The 16,283-nt window shown below is 54.6% G+C and overlaps 1 protein-coding gene across 3 annotated transcripts in view; it reads right to left on the reverse strand.

Annotated features, from left to right (window-relative positions):
* Nucleotides 1-16,283, reverse strand: part of RADIL (Rap associating with DIL domain) — a 69,631-nt gene that overhangs the window by 20,463 nt on the left and 32,885 nt on the right. For 2 of the 3 annotated variants that reach the window (XM_070566209.1, XM_070566210.1), the window contains 3 exons: nucleotides 6,294-6,526; nucleotides 4,625-5,257; nucleotides 2,691-2,728 (listed from right to left, as the gene is read on the reverse strand). In XM_070566209.1, coding sequence (XP_070422310.1) covers nucleotides 2,691-2,728; nucleotides 4,625-5,257; nucleotides 6,294-6,526 — 904 coding nt within the window. The remainder of the gene's footprint in view (nucleotides 1-2,690; nucleotides 2,729-4,624; nucleotides 5,258-6,293; nucleotides 6,527-16,283) is intronic. The other variant, XM_070566211.1, reaches the window with a different exon arrangement.

Raw genomic sequence — 16,283 nt, forward strand, 5'->3', positions numbered from 1 at the left:
TCTGATGTAAATTGTTTTTTTAGAAAACCCACTGGGGAAGCATATAGCAGAGACATTATTACTGAAAACAAAGTCAAATGCATTTTTGCTAATCAAAATTAAACGAAAATGAAAAATTCAAAAAACTTTCAAAACAATTCATGAATCAAAGAAGAAATTAAAATACGAAATATGCAAGAATAAGGAAATAATAAAGAGCTTAATGGAATAGAAGCCAAAGAAACAGTAAACAGAAACAGCAAAATCGGTTCTTTTAAACAGATAACAACAGACAAACGCCTGGCAAAATAAATCAAAGGAGAAGGAAAAGAGAAAAGATAGCAACACAATAGGTTAAATAGGAGGATATTACTACAACTATATTAGGGATGAAAAAGTCGTAAGAGATTATAACGAACAGTTTTATTCTAATGACTTTGAAAACATATGTAACAGATAATTTTCTAGGAAAGCAAAAGTTACCAAAATCAACTTAAGGCGAAAGAGAAAACTAAATCAATAATCCTTAAAGAAATGGAGCCAGGAAACAGTCTCCGAGCCCAACGGGCACAGCCCAGGCCTGTCCCCACTCCTCCGGGCAGAGCTCTGAGCCGCGTCCTCACCACGGACACGCTGATTCAGAGAAATGAACGCAGAGAAATCTGCCCGTTCACTTTCTGTGAAACTCATGATTAAAATCAGACAAGGGCAACACAAGAAAGACACTCAGATCAACTTTACCTATGAACGCAGGTGGGAAAATCCTAGTTAAAATACCAACAAACCATATCCTGCGATGCTAAAAAAAAAATCGATGGTCATGAAGGGTCAAGAAGGGTTCCAGGAATTCAACCACGGCTCAGAAAACCTCCTAATGTGGGACCCATGTTCACAGATTCAAGGGAGAAAACGCGTGACGATCACAGATGCGGTAAAAGCGTTGGCAAACTCCAACAGCCACTCACAAAGAGAAGCACACGACCCAACGATGGGAAGGAAAGGAGTCACCATGGCAACAGTGTGAAACTCAGGTGTGGGCTCATGGGTAACTGATCTATTCTATACTTTTCTGTATTGTGGAAGTGATCCATTATCTTTAAAAAGGGGGGGAAAAGAGTGCTCACTGGGGATGGACATGGGGCTGCCTGTGTGTCTGGAAAACACAGTATGAGCATGAGTCGCAGAAGGGAAGACTAGGTTCCTCCCATCCGTGGGACCGCAGCGCAAAAGGGCCCAGCAGCGCCCCCGGCAGACGGGCACTGGACGGGAGGCGGAGGGCCGGGTGCGCCTGCAAGACCCAGCTCCATCGCCTCCACACCCCACCTCGACCCTGGAACCCCGGCTGTCCCTGAGCCAAGCCCGGGCAGGGAAAGCCCCTCACCTGTCGCTGGGCCCCGAGGCCACTCCCTCATTAAACGTCCCCTCACTCAGAAAACCCAGAGGTATAGGACTCCACGTGCTCACGCCTCTGCCATTTGCCCCACATGGACAAGCCACTCATCACCCTCCGAGGCAGCGTCCCCCGGGGGCCTCTGTTGCGCCCCGCGACGGTGGCAGAGCCTGGTCTCCCCGCACAGCCCCAGCCTCAGAGCCCTGTCACCCGTCAGCGCACAGGTACTCGAGGTCACTCGGCTGTGCTGATGTCAATAGGAGCCAGGGAGCGCACACGGGAGTGACGGGAATTCTGGGCTCAGCCTCCAGCCTGGGGGGGGCCGGGGGGCGGTGGGGAGTGACTCCACAGCTTCGCTGCCCCTGACCAGCCTTCCATCTCCCTCTCCACGCCTTTAGCTCCTTTCTGCAAAAGCGGGAGGTGAGGACACCTCCTCCTGACCCCTCCTTACAGGACCGTGGCGGCCGTCTAAGAAGCACACGGGCAGCAGCGTGCTTTATGAATGGCCTGCCTTCCCATGCGAGGATACACAGGGATGAAAAGCAAAGCTCTGTGCACCGTGGGGGCCTTGAGGCCCCACGTGTCCTTCCCCGATTATGGGCAGTGGCCACCCCCTTGCCCTCAGCTCAGCCTGGGGTCAGCACCACATTCGTATGTTCTTATACAGAGGGCTTAGCTGGACTTTACACACGTGTCTACACGTGTGAAGCATGTGGCAGCAGTTCCTTCGCTGTCACGGTTGCCGTGTCCCCTGCACCCACACACTGCACCTCCCCTGCCACGGACTCGTGGGTGCTCCCAGCCTGTGAGAGTACAAACAAGGCCTGGAACGCACGTGTCCCGCCCTCTGTGTGAAGGCGTTTCCCTGTGGCGTCCCCTCGGGAGCGGGCCTGTTGGGTCCCAGGACGTGCACGTCCTTATTGTTAACGCCGAATAGTCTCTCCCAAGTCCCACGAGCAGTGTGTAAGGGTAGAAATAGTGCTTTTTATAGAAATGGACGTTGGAGACTGAGATGTGCTGCCGTCTCTCAAAATGGGGAGCTGGACATGCCCTGGAGAAGCAGGGAGCCAGGGGCAGTGCAGAGGCTCCCACCCAGGCCACGGGCGCCCTGAGACGTCTCCCAGACCAGAGCTTCCCAGGGGCGGGGGACTAAAGAAGTGGAAACGCCCTCTGAGACGGAAGGAGGGTGTGGCAGAGGCGCAGAGCTGACCCCGGAGGCACCTGGGGGACCCCCTGGGTCTTGGCTCCGCAGGGGAGGGCAGGTCGACAGGGAACCAGCTGCCTAAGGGGCAGGCGGGGGCAGCAGCCGGGCCGTACTCACAGGTGCGCCTGCTTCTCCGCCAGTTCTTTGGTCTTCTCCTACAATTATAAAGAAAAAAAAGCAAGCATGAGAAAAACAGGATACCCCGGGTTATGTGCAAAGAGAACACCACCAAGTACACGCTACACCATCCACAGAGACACACAGCCCGTTGCACCAGCCACCCCGCCCTGTGCTGTTTACTCTAAGCCATGCTGGAAAGAGCATGCTTCCATCTGGTTCAACATCTTCCCGTTCCATTACTGAATACGACCTACGTATTTCCTACGACAGAAATATTTCACGACCATCCAGCTCACACAACAACCGGCCGTTTCAGAAGGGTGACGACAGGCCACACGCTTTACAGAGAGCAGAACGAAGATCCCAGGGACGCTCCATTGGGCAGCTGCATCCATACACCTTTAAGTGTCGGCCACAGTGCTCACGAGGAGAGGAATACGAGCTTGAGGATTTACAAACATATTTAAACGTCCCCACAGGGATTCAGGTTTAGCCCACATTTTCTGTCACTTGTAATCAAGCAACGATTCTTGCTTCAGTAGCAAGGTGTCATCTGGGAAGCGTGGCCTCACTGCTGACTGTCGCTTCTTCTTCCAAGACGCACACATTGCCCTGCAGTTCATAGAATGCTCCTTCACGAGTCTCCTGCACCCTCAGTGGCCTCAGCCGTGACGCGGGATGCAGCCCCACGTCGTCAGGGTTGTGTGGGAGTTAAATCAAACAGTGCCTGACTTACTACGAAGCATCCGGCCCCGAGCAGACTCAGGAAAGGGCCAGATCCACGTGGAAACTCACAGCCCCTAACGTCAGGGCTCGGTCGCCTCAGGCCCTGCTGTGGGCAGCTGCCACCCTGCACCGACTCCACCTGCCCGTGCGCACGACTGCACGGAGGGGCAGGGACCACACCGCGGGGACACTAACATCAAATCCCATGCAGGACACAGGGAGACACGGCTCGGAAACCCACAATGCACATGGATCGCTTGTACAAACCTTTGGAGTGACAGCCCACGTTGGCTTTTGCTTTTAAAAAGTTTCAAACATTTTCAACGTGGGTTTTAATCTGAGGAATCTATCTGGTTTCCACACAGCCAAATGGTTTCCTCTTCCCAGGTCTGCCCCGGGGTAAGCAGGACCAAGATTAACAGGGGTCTCTGAAGGACTGTGTGCAATCAGAAGCCATCCTCTAGGACCCCGGGGAGTCCATCACTGGAGGGGCAGGAGAGGGGCAGGGGCCGTGAGTGCAGGGCCCAGGCGGCCTCACTCCCACCCTCGCCCTGCCGAACAAGTTGTCTGTGCCCGGGCTGCTCTGGCCCCCGGGGGAGGTCTGGCAGTGCCCAGAGCCATTTCTGTGAGGGGAGGGGGGGTCCTCCTGGCACGCAGTGGGTGAGGCCAGGGATGCTGCTCAACATCCTACCGTGCACACGGCGGCACGACAGGAGGAATTCTGCCCAAAATATGCCGGGTGCCAAGGTCTAGAAACCATCCTGGAGAGAAGCTTTACAACATACAAAAGTCCACCCGTCCGGCGCCCTCACCAAGTCGACAATGGGGTGTTGGCAGCGGCTCAGCCTGTTCCCAGCAGAAAGGACGGTGTACACAGGCTAGATGGGGGCTCAGGGCTCCAGGGCACCTTGTTACCGGGCGCGTGGAGACGCTGGGCCAGGCCGGGCCACGGGGAGGGACACAGGGCCAGAGCTCATGCAGCCACCCACGGCCGACCCCACAAGGCAAAGCACCACAGCAGACCCCTGAGTGGTCCCGCTCCCCCTGCTTGCCCGACGGGCTGGGAGGCGTGGACAGGCAGGGAAGGCTGGCCCTCGGTCAGAGGAGGGACTCACGACCTCCACCCTGGCTGCCGCAGCTGCCACCCAGCTCCTCCCATGGCCAAGGACCCCGGACAGTGGAACTGCCCCACCCCTGCGACTGACCCAGACTGTCTCTCGGATCGACTTCGCTATCTTGAGCAGGAGCTGCCCGAACGAGCCTGGCTCGAGGCGGGTGGCCGAGTGCTGGATGCAGAGGCAGAGGAGGAAAGCGGGGGTCAGCTTGTGGTCATCGCCGCCGGGCTCGATCAGCGTCATGATCCGCTGCAGCAGCGTGTCCTCCACCTCGGGCTCGAACTCCAGGTGCAGCTGCCTCGGCCGGGGGAGGGCGGCCCGCGCAGCCCCCGAGACGCCCCGGGCCCGCAGCACAGCACCACACAGCCGGCAGCTGGGCGGCCCGGCCCGGAGGCGGGCCAGGGCCTGGGCGGGCAGGGGCTGGGCCTGTGCCGGGTCCTTGAACAGCAGCAGGTAGTAGAGGCCCAGGGAGAGCAGGTCCCCGTGGCGCAGCGCCACGGTCCGGCCCCCCAGCTCCGAGAAGTTGACGGAGACGGGCGCCCCCGGGATGGGCTCCAGGACCAGCCGGGCCCCCGCCTGCTCTCGGCCCGCAGGCTGGCGCCTGCGGATGGTGCAGTGCAGGGGCAGGATGTCGGGGGCCGACAGGCTGATGCTGGGCTTGCTGGAGGGGGTCCTCTGGCCTACTGTGTGCCGCTCCCGGTTGAGCACGTACACCAGGCTGTCCTGAAACACAGACACCAGACATCAGGGGCAGGACAGCACCCTGGCAGTTCAGTCAGTGAGAAGAAAAGAACAGGTGTCCTAGTCCTCGGCACCTAGCTGTGTGCTGGGCCCGCTGTCCCCGGCTCCCGGTGTCCTGCTGCTGGCCCCCAGCCTGCCCCACACTGGGCACCCGCTCTGTCCGAGGAGGTTTCCCAGGGCAGCCTCGGCGGCACACCAGAGACCCAGGGCCGACTCCAGCATTCAGAGACGAGAGGCCAAACGAGGGCATCTCGACACGGGCCGAGTGTGGCCTGCCCCCACCCCGTGACCCACGTCAGGCTGTGTGCAAGCCCCTCCCCCGCTGCTCCAAGGGAGCTAGGAAAGTGCCCCCAAGAACTGAGCGCCAGGAGGCCTAATGTCGCCAAGTGTGCCCTGAGGGAGCTCTGAGAACAGGAGGGAACAGAGAACGGGGAGGAGCAGGCTTCGACGTGGCGGCCACACAGCCGGCTGCTAAGGGTCAGACCCTTCCAGCCAAGACGTGGGTCTTCGTTCCAACAAAAGCCATAAGAAATGCGGGCTCGGGGAGGGCCAGGTGGCCGCCTTCTGTACCTCCTGAGAAGGTGTCCTGCACCCGCTCGAGGCTGAGCCCACTGAGCCACTCCCTGGGCGGCCAGCCACCTGGAAGAGACTGAGGCCTGTGCCCTGGCACCTGCCCAGGTCCCTCCCCAGAGCCCCGGCAGGAAGTGGCCTGAGGCACCGTCTGGGAGGCGGGGACAACTCTTCCAGAAGGGACCTGGGGACAGGCAAACACTGGGCTCCTAAGTCAGGAGCTGGGAGGTCCTCGGCACACACCTTGCTGCCTCCCACTGAGCCCTGAACACAGGAATGCTCTGGAAGCAGACAGCAGGGGAAGCCCTCACCCTCCCAGAGACTAGGAGGGGCCCACTGTGGTGGTCCCCAGCCGCCCCGTTTCTACAGCCCCATCATCAGAGCAGGAGCTGGCAGCGGCTGAGCCCAGGACCCCTGCAGGAGGCGGCGGGGGGGTGAGGGAGCTCACATGCTGCTGGCTGTAACCCTGCAGGAGAAGCAGGTGGGGCGACTCATAGAGCGAGTAGCGCATGGCGTCCTGGCCTGGCTCCTCAGAGCCCTGGGCGGCGGCCTGGCTCAGGCTGGTCTCACTGACCGTGCGGCGCAGCCGGGGTGGAGGGGGGCTCCGTGCGCCCCCCGGGACCAGGGTCGGGGTCCCCTTGGCGCGGCTCCGCTGCAGCCTCCGGGCCTGGGCGTTGATGCCTGAAACAGAAGCCACACAGGGGAGGGTCAGAGCCTGGCTGAGGCCACCTCCAGGCCCTTCTGACTTCAGATCTCAGGAAGCCACTGCTCCCAACAGCAGGCCCCATTCTGTCCAGCAGGGCTGGAGGAGGCCGCAGGACTGACCACATCCTCACAAGGCCAGGCTCCCCCTGAAGAGCCAGATAGCTGGGCTGTCCACACCCGAGGCCCCTACAGGAGCCCTGTGGCACACCCAGCATCTCGGCCCTCCCCTCAGGTGAGGCAGGGACTCCTGCCGGGTCACCGTGCGGGGGGCTTCCATGTGGCCGCACCACCCCAAAGCCCTGCCCAGCCACCTGTCCCGTCCTGCCAGCCCACCTGTGCACGTATGCGTGCGTGTGTGCATGCATGTGCGTGCGTGCATGCTGTGATCAGGTGAGATGAGAACCATCCATCCTCCTCCCCTATTTTATGAGGAGGAAGCAGTCAACTTGCCCATGTCACCCGGGCCCACTGAGCCGGCTGGTCTCCGAGCCTGCCTGAGACACGGCCAGGTCAGAGTGTGCACACACACTCAAGCCCATGCACACACACAAGTGCACACACGCACACGTGCACACACAAACACACCACGTGAAGGACTTAGTCGCGCACACCAGGAAGCGCTCTTTAAACTAACGCTGCTGGGAAGCTGGGAAGCCACATGGAGCCCGTGAGCGCCAGTCTCCCCTCACTGTCCCCATTCCCCCACTGACCCCAGGCCTTTCTTTCTGAGCCCTCAGCCAGTCCCCCGACACGGCCTCCATCTGCCCCCATCTGCAGCTTCCCTTCCTACACCCCCTCCAAAGGAAGCCAGACAAAGCCCGAGGACGCGAAGGGCGCGAGGCGCTGGGGCCGGGGCAGGGCTGCCTTACCCGAGGAGACCAGCCCGCCCTCCCGGAGCAGGCCAGCTCGCTGCAGCCTCGCCCTCGGGAGGTGAGGCCGGCCCACCGCAGTGCGAGGCTGCTCCCGCCGCCGCCGCTGCAGAGCCAGCCAGCGACTGGCAGACAGAGAGCCGGGGGTGGGGGGGAGGGGGGGTAGGGGGAGGGGGGCGGGGAGCAGGGGGTGAGGGAGGCAGAAGCCAGCCCCAGCTGGCCGTGTCCCACACACTGCCCTACGAATGGCAGAGCCCCGGCTGCAGCATCACTGCACAACCACAGGGCCACATCGGAGAGAAGAACATTCAAAGCCAGTCCAAATGCTGCTCCAAACCCCAGGCTCCTCCTCATCTCGGCCGCGGCTGCAGGAGATGCGCCTCAGAGCCGCCTTCCCCAAGTCCTGGGCTCCTGGGACACCGGCAGAGCCCCAGAGGGTGCCCTTTCCTCGTGGACTCCCAGGGGCTTCCAGAGACCCCCGATGGGGCTCAAGTGATGGGGGCCAGCGTCCTCGGGGGCTGCAGCCCATGTGGATGGAGCTCACAGCGAACCGGACCCCACTCCTCTAGGTGTGGCCCCACACCACCGGCAGATGACCCCTCCCAGCCCCCAGGGCCGGGTTCTCTGACCCCGCTGTCTAAAACAGTATCCTCACCACACTCAGGACCACCCTCGGCCGGGGCTGCCCACACTGGCCTGGCCGGCAGGGCCAGCATGCAGGCATGATCCCGAGCACCCTGCTGGCGCACAGCCGTGTGGACCCTCACACACACGTGGACACCCGTGCAAGGATGGCCACCGACCCCACACAACCCCCCGTGGGGACTATTCGTTCATAGGACGAAGATGCTGCGGGGGAAAGCAGGGGCCAAGCGTGTGCCCAGCGGTGGACGGAGAGGCAGAGAGTAAAGTGCAAGGCCTCCTGTTTACACGCTTAAAACAGCACGTCGAACACCACTGTGTACTGCTCATGGGTGTATATGTGTGCACGTGAAGCTATTTTCACAGATGGATAGAAAACGCGCACAGCAAATTCAAGAAACGACTGTCTTCCAGGTGGGGAGGAATGACCCTGGGAAGGTACATAATATAATGCATTAATACACCTAATAGAATAAATACATCTAATAGAATACATCTAATAGAATATATGCAATACCACGTCCTACATAGAAGAGAATGCATTTTATTTATTTACTTCTTTTGAGGAAGATTAGCCCTGAGATTAGCATCTGCTGCCAATCCTCCTCTTTTTGCTAAGGAAGACTGGCCCTGAGCTAACATCTGTGCCCATCTTCCTCTATTTTATACGTGGGACGCCTACCACAGCATGGCGTGCCAAGCGGTGCCATGTCCGCACCCGGGATCCGAACCAGCGAATCCCAGGCTGCCGAAGCAGAAAGTGCGAACTTAACCGCTGCACCACAGGGCTGGCCCCTACATTTTATATATAGTTTTATACAATGTTTTACTCATTTTTTTTTAACTCTAAATAAATATGATAAAAAAAACTTTATGTCAACCCTGGGAGATAGGTCCCCAGGTGTCAGATTATTCTTTATACTTTTCTTTATTTTTAAAACCTTTCTTAAAGTAAAGCCCATAAGCATTCACAGCCCCCTCACTTGCTGTGACCTCCTGGCTCCCCCCGGGGGGCGGGAGACTTGCATGTGGAGCTGCGGGGCCGGTCCCCATCCTGTCCTGACGAGCCTGCCGGAGACGAACCGCCAGCCCCGCGTCCCCAGTGAGTCACTCTGAGGAGGTGGTGGCTTCCAGAGAGCCTACAGGGACAGTCATGGTCTCCTGACTGACATTGTCTTCCAGTGTCACCATCATGAGACCGTGCGTCCTGGCACAGCCCCAAACTGGGCGGATCTGCCCGACCAGGAACAGAACCTCCCATCTGGCTTCCTGGTGGCGGTGACAGGAGGGGGCCGCTTGGGCAGAGCGCAGGTAGAAGCACTCACAGAACCTACCCACGCCCCTCCAAAGACGTCACATGTCCCAGTGGTGCACGGCATGGCCTCTTCCAGGAGCTTGGCCCACGGTAGCCCTGCGGCGATGTGGGGCTCCCCATTTCCCCGTTGTATATCTGCTCTCTGGCGAAAAAGCAGAAACACACCCAGCAGGGGAATGAAAGCAGGGGTCTGGAAACGGCAACCCAGAGGGGCTGCTGGGCTCCCCCGAGGACACACACAGGACCGCCCTGCCCCGTTCCCACCTCAGGACACACGTAGGGAGTCGTCTTGTTCCCACGCAAGGACACGCACGTCACCCGCCTTGCCACTCAACATTCGCTAATACACAGGGAGGCCCCAGACTCAGAAGCAAAATCATCACTCTCCACCATCTTAAGAGGATAATGCACTGGGAGAGATCCTGAAACAGCCCCTGCTGCCTCCCGAAGAAACCACAGCTGGGTCCACAGGCTCCGACTCGGGGTGCTCTGGCCACGCTGACCCACCCTGAACTGTTTGTCTCCGACATGGGAATTGGGGGGGCGGGGCTCGCAACCAGCAGACGGTGTAACTTGACAGAGACGGTGAGAGAGCGTGAACGTGCGTTCACAGTGCACCGTTTACAGAAAGGAGCTCGGAGCTTGCCCTGCCCCGGCGGCCAGCTCTAGCCAGCTTCCTGCCCTGCCCAGAAGGAAACCTGCAAGCTCACGGCTCTGCAGGCAGGAGTCCCCCGTTCCTTGTCCCCAGGATCAGACACTCTGGGTGAGGCAGCCAGCTGGGCAGGGAAGGAAGGGGTAGGGGAATGACACCCTGGGCCACATGGCTCTTCTGCATGCACCCGTCCTTGCCCCTCCACAGGAAGTACAGACGTGCGTTCCGCTGGCAGACAGGAAAGGACTTTTCGGGTACCGGGGGTGGCAAGATTGGTGTTGAAAACAGCCTGCAGCTGTCATGAGAGCTCTGGGCATGGGCTCTCTGCTGGCTGCAGAACAGCCCTGGAAAGAAAAACACAGCTCTTTTCCTGAACGTCACTAAGTTCGGGACAGTGAAGTCACCTGTAGGCTTTACCTCTGGATCCTGTTGGCTCTTCCCTCCCTGGACGCTGAAGGTTTGAAACGATACACACAACTTGGAAAACTTTCTGTTGCTTACACGCCCTCCCCCGGGGCCGGAGGAGGTCTGGAGATGCGATTACAATAGGGGACTGATGGGAAAATGAGACATTGCTGTGTTAGGAAATTTTACTAAAATTGGGGGAAACGAGAGTATTTTTAAGTGGTCCCTAGTAACAGCTGGGGACAGGCTGCTAAACTAAACTCTGCAGTAGCTGCTGCGAAACACAGGGGTCCGACTTGCCTTAAACAAGTCTTTCCGAACCATAAGAACGTTTTCTAAGTCAATCAAGCAATCCTTGGAGTAGATGTGAAATTTTTTGTATTGGAAATGTACAAAGAAAGACCTAGTTAGGCACAATCTGGTAAGCACCTATCTACTCCATGGCCAGACTTCTTCTGGGCATTTTGCATCTGATTCCATTTCCTTCTTACAACGGACCCTACAAAGGCACCTCAGTGAGACGGGAATATGTTAGCCTCGCTTTTTAGGACCAATCCTACCACTGGCGAAAAAATTTCTAAAGTAAATGTATATTTAACACCCCCTCCCCGATTAGGAACAGGACAAGGATGCCACTTGTGACCACAATGACCACCTCTATTCAACATTGTACTGGAGGTCCTGGCCCGTACAACAAGGCAAGAAAAACAAACGAAAGGTCTAAAGATTGAAAAGAAAGGAAGAAAAATATAATTATTTTGCAGACAATGTGATTGTGTATACAGAAAATGCAAAACAATCCACGGACAAATTATGGGAATTAACAACTGAATTTAGCAAAGTGACTAGATATGGTGAATATGCAAACTTCAATAATATTTTTAAACACTAGAAACAAAGAGAAAAGGATATGTAAAAAAAGTGATACCATTTACGAAAGTGTCAAGAAACATAAAACAACTAAGTAATAAATCTACCAAAAGATGTGCAAGACCACTACACTGAAAATTATAAAACACTATTGATAGAAATTAAGGCAGACCTAAGGAATAGAAGGATATACCAAGTTGATGGGCAGTAAAGACGTCAGTTTTCCCCCAACTGGTGTGTAAGTTCAATGCCATGTAATCCCAATTATGGTTTCACTGGGGTGGGGGGGTGGTGCGGTGCAAATTGATAAAACATATATGGTGATGCAAAGGGCTAAGGTAGTCTTGAAGATCAACAACAAAGCTGGAGGACGCTACCAGATAACAGCCTTATTATAAGCTTCGGTAATTAAGAGAGTGTGGCATTGGTATAAGGACAGACAAACAGACCAGCGGAACAGAAACGAGTCATGTATCCAGAAGGGCTGGTCTTTTCAGTAAATGGTACTGGGTCAACTGGATCTCCACGTGGGAAAAAATGAATCATGATCCCTACCTCACGCCACCCACAAAAATTAATTTCAGGTGGATTGCAGATCTAGCTGCGAAAGGTAAAACAATAAAGTGTTGAGAAGAAAGCCCAGGAAAATATCTTCATGACCTCGGGTACACAGAGATTTCTTAAATCAGGGAACAGCGCTAATCACAAAGGGACAATGGATCATGGATGCTGTGAGGGCACTGGAGTGGTTACAGACAGTGACAAGTTCAGCTCTTTAAATGCGAGGCTTAAATCAGTCAGAGAAGCAGCAAGTTTTCAGAGGGGTCCTAAAGGAACCCCTCGTTTCTTGCAGATACAGTGCCAATCTCACCAAAAATCAGATACAAAATGTAACTGCGTGGTTTGTAGGACACAGTGTAAACTGGATTCGCAGTCTCACCAAGCCCCTTGTGCGAAAGTTAAGGCACTGACCGGGAAGAAGTGGGGCCCTAAGACCTGGCACGGGGAAATCTTGTGGGCTCTCACGAAGCTGAGCAGCTGGAACCCTGGACTCAACCTGAGCCTGCAGGAGGGGGTCCTCGAGAGGACGTGACCGCCAGGTGACCCGAGAGCTGGCCCTGGGCAGTCAGAGGCTGCTCACCCCTCCCCGTCCTTGGAACGTACGCTGTGCCCACCGTTCCCAGCATGGGAGCTGCGCCAAGGAAACGGCCTTGAGAAAAGGCGGGGCTGAGACCATCTGGATGGGGTTCACGACGGAGCCCAGTTAAAGCCTCTGTACAAACTTTGAGATCCTGGCGGGTGGCTCCAGAGATCTGCTCACCTTGCAGGTGCCCAAGACGAGCCTTGAGAGTCCCCTTACTTATCCTGCCTTTTTCTCCAGTCTCTCCTTGCCCGAGTGAGTGCCGGGCCAGTCTGCAAACCAACAGCCTCACTGGCCAGGAGAAGCAGCCTGCCTCCTGCGTCCGGAAGGACTAGCCTCCCCCTGCTTCAAGAACCTACAATAACCTCACGTCGGCAGCCGCGAGAGGATGCCTACCCCCTGAAAACCCACCCCTACCCTTATTATCACAGCGTGGTGGCCACTGAATGCACAGGTGTCATGTTTTAGAGGCAATCAGAGTGACAGAGAGCTCAGCAGCACCTCCGGGCTGCAGGCAGGCTGCCCTGACCCTGGAGGCCCGGTGACACCCGGAGAGTCCACAGCAGATGGGTCTGCAGCACAGGGCCTCAGGCCGACCTCAGGGTTTGGAGCACGTTGTCTTCCTTCCTTTTGAGAAACAACTCCTGACCCGCTCCTGGGTCCTGATGGAAACTGAAGGTCTCATGAAGGGACATTACAGGACCCCACAACCTGGGTCCCCATCACCAACTGGTGTGGTTTCTGCTTTCCTGACTGGACAGTAGGTGAATCGAACTTCTCTTTAACAGACGGTGATGATGGGGCTGGCCCCGTGGCCGAGTGGTTAAGTTCGCGCGCTCCGCTGCAGGCGGCCCAGTGTTTCGTTGATTCGAATCCTGGGCGTGGACATGGCACTGCTCATCAGACCACGCTGAGGCAGCATCCCACATGCCACAACTAGAAGGACCCACAACGAAGAATATATAACTATGTACCGGGGGGCTTTGGGGAGAAAAAGGAAAAAAATAAAATCTTTAAAAAAAAAAAAAAAAAAGACGGTGATGGCACACTGCAGAGTGGGAGGAGATATTCGTAGACACATCAGAAGAAGGACTCATATCCAAAATCCATATGAAAAAGGCAGACAACCCGATAGAAAAGTAGACAAGAGCTCTGAACACATACCTCAAAAGAATAGCCCAAATGGCCCTTAAACATATGAAAATGTGACTAATCTCACTGAACATCAGATATGCAAATTAAAACCTCAAAGCAATACCACTACATGACTGCTGGACCAGCTAAAACGAAAAGACAGACAACACCAAGTGTGAGCAAGAACACAGAACAATTAGAATTCTCACACACTGCTGGTGGGAGTGTAAACGGGCAGAAGCACTTTGGGATAAACCGTGAGGCAGCATGTCCTAGAGCTGAACAGACGCAGACCCCAGGACCCATCAATGCCTGTCCCAGGCGGGTGCTCGGCAGAAATGCGTGCACGGCCGTGAGACGAGCACGAGCTCATTCATGGAAGCATCACTCCTGGCAGGCCCAAACCGGAGACAAGCCCATGTCAATCAGTGACAGAATGACTAAACAAATTGTGGTACATTCGCACAATGGAATACTGCACAGCAACAACAGTGAAGAGATTCGTCTATGAGCAATAAAGCAGATGTCTTAAAAACACGACATCAAGCAAAACAAGGCCAGACACAAAAAGGTACATATTATATGACTCCATTTATGGGAAATTCAAGAACAGGCAAGACTGAACGACAGTGCTGGAAGTCAGGCTCGTTGGGTCCGTGCTAACGATTAGGAGGGGATATGAGGGAGCCTGCTGACGTCCTGTTTCTCGGTCTGGGTGCTTGTTGAAAATGCCTTGAGCTGCACACTTATAATCTGTGTACTCTTTTGTTTGCATGCTATATTTCAGGGAAATGCTTCCTTTTAAGAAAAGGACATCAGATATTAAGATTATCATATGCAAATGATAAAACTATGCTTACCCTGTTTAAAGAAATAAAAAATCTTGAAATATTGGTAGAGAACAGGAAACTAAAAACAATAACACCAGATTTGAAAAATAATTAGGACAGAAACAGAAACTACCATTTCAATGGAGCATATCAGACGCAACAGAAAAGCGAATTAGCAAACTAAAAGACAAGTCAAAAGAAATTATCCCGGGGGCTGGCCCCGTGGCCTAGTGGTTAAGTTCAGCGTGCTCCACTTCGGCAGCCTGGGTTCAGTTCCTGGGTGCAGACGTACACCACTCCTCGGGGGCCATGCTGTGGCTGCGACCCACATACAAAATAGAGGACAATCAGCACAGATGTTAGCTCAGGGAAAATCTTCCTCAGCAAAAAAAAAAAAAAAAAAAACCAAGAAAATGTCCCAGACGTGCTGCAAGGAGACAAAGAAGAAACAAGATTATATGAAGGAGGTTAAGAGATAAGGAAGACAGAGTGAGAAGGTGTCACGTGCGTCTAAAGACAGCTCTAGAAGGAGAGGAATAAGACTATATGAAGGAGGCTAGGAGATGAGGAAGACAGAGTGAGAAGGTGTCACGCGCGTCTAAAGACAGCTCTAGAAGGAGAGGAATAAGACTATATGAAGGAGGCTAGGAGATGAGGAAGACAGAGTGAGAAGGTGTCACGTGCGTCTAAAGACAGCTCTAGAGGGAGAGGAACAAGAATGGGGCAAAGGCAATACTTGAAAAGAACATGGCTGAGAATTCTCCAGAACTGAGTGAAGAAACCAATTCACAGATTCACGAAGTCCAATAAAAGGAAGAAGAAAGACATCAGGAGAACACTATGGACTAGCACCCCTCGTGAATACAAATGCGAAAATCTCCAACAGAGACTCGCAAACATGTAACAGGATTAAACAGCAGGACCAACGGGGCTCGCCCCAGGAAGACAAGCTGACTCAACATCCCCAGATGGATCGCTGTGGTAACTATACCGACAGAACAAAAGACCAAAACGACATGATCATGTACTAAATGCCACTGCATCACATGCTTTAAAATCGTTAATTTCATATCAGGTAAATTTTATTTCCATTCAAAAGTCAGGCTTTAAACACCCTGGTGTGAAAGGCAAGACTATGAAGCTTTCAGAAGAGAACACAGGGGAACAACTCTATGACCCGGGAGGCAGGGAAAGACTTCTGCCACAAGACCAAAACCAAGACCGACCGAAAGCATTAACCAGAGAGAAAAGAACTGACAACGCCAACTATATTAACAATTTCATTCATCAAAAGACAATACAGGGGCCGGCCCGGTGGCGCAGCGGTTAAGCTCGCACGTTACGATTCTCCGCGGCCTGGGGTTTGCCGGTTTGGATCCCAGGTGTGGACACTGCACTGCTTGGCACACCATGCTGTGGTAGGTGTCCCACATATAAAGTAGAGGAAGATGGGCACAAATGTTAGCTCAGGGCCAGTCTTCCTCAGCAAAAAGAGGAGGACTGGCAGTAGTTAGCTCAGGGCTAATCTTCCTCAAAAAAAAAATAAAATAAAACAAAATTATTAAAAAAAAAGACACTATAAGTAGAGTTTTAAAAATCAACCCACAGACTGGGAGGAGATATCTGCAACACATCTTTCTAGTAAAATGCTAGGATCTAGAATAAAGAACTCCCACAAATCAATAAGAAAAAGACCAAACAACAGAAAATTATGCAAAAGAGCAGACCAGGCACTGACATCACATGTAGGATTGTAAATCAGTAAACTGTTTGGCCCCGTGAGGTAAAGCAGAGATCCGCAAACTCAGCGTCCAGCAATTTCCCTACAGGCGCCCGCCTCAGAGGCGCCCCGTGTACCAGGACGTGTGTACACGA

Source organism: Equus przewalskii, chromosome 12 (genome assembly GCF_037783145.1).
Source record: "Equus przewalskii isolate Varuska chromosome 12, EquPr2, whole genome shotgun sequence".
Classification (NCBI taxonomy): Eukaryota; Metazoa; Chordata; class Mammalia; order Perissodactyla; family Equidae; genus Equus; species Equus przewalskii.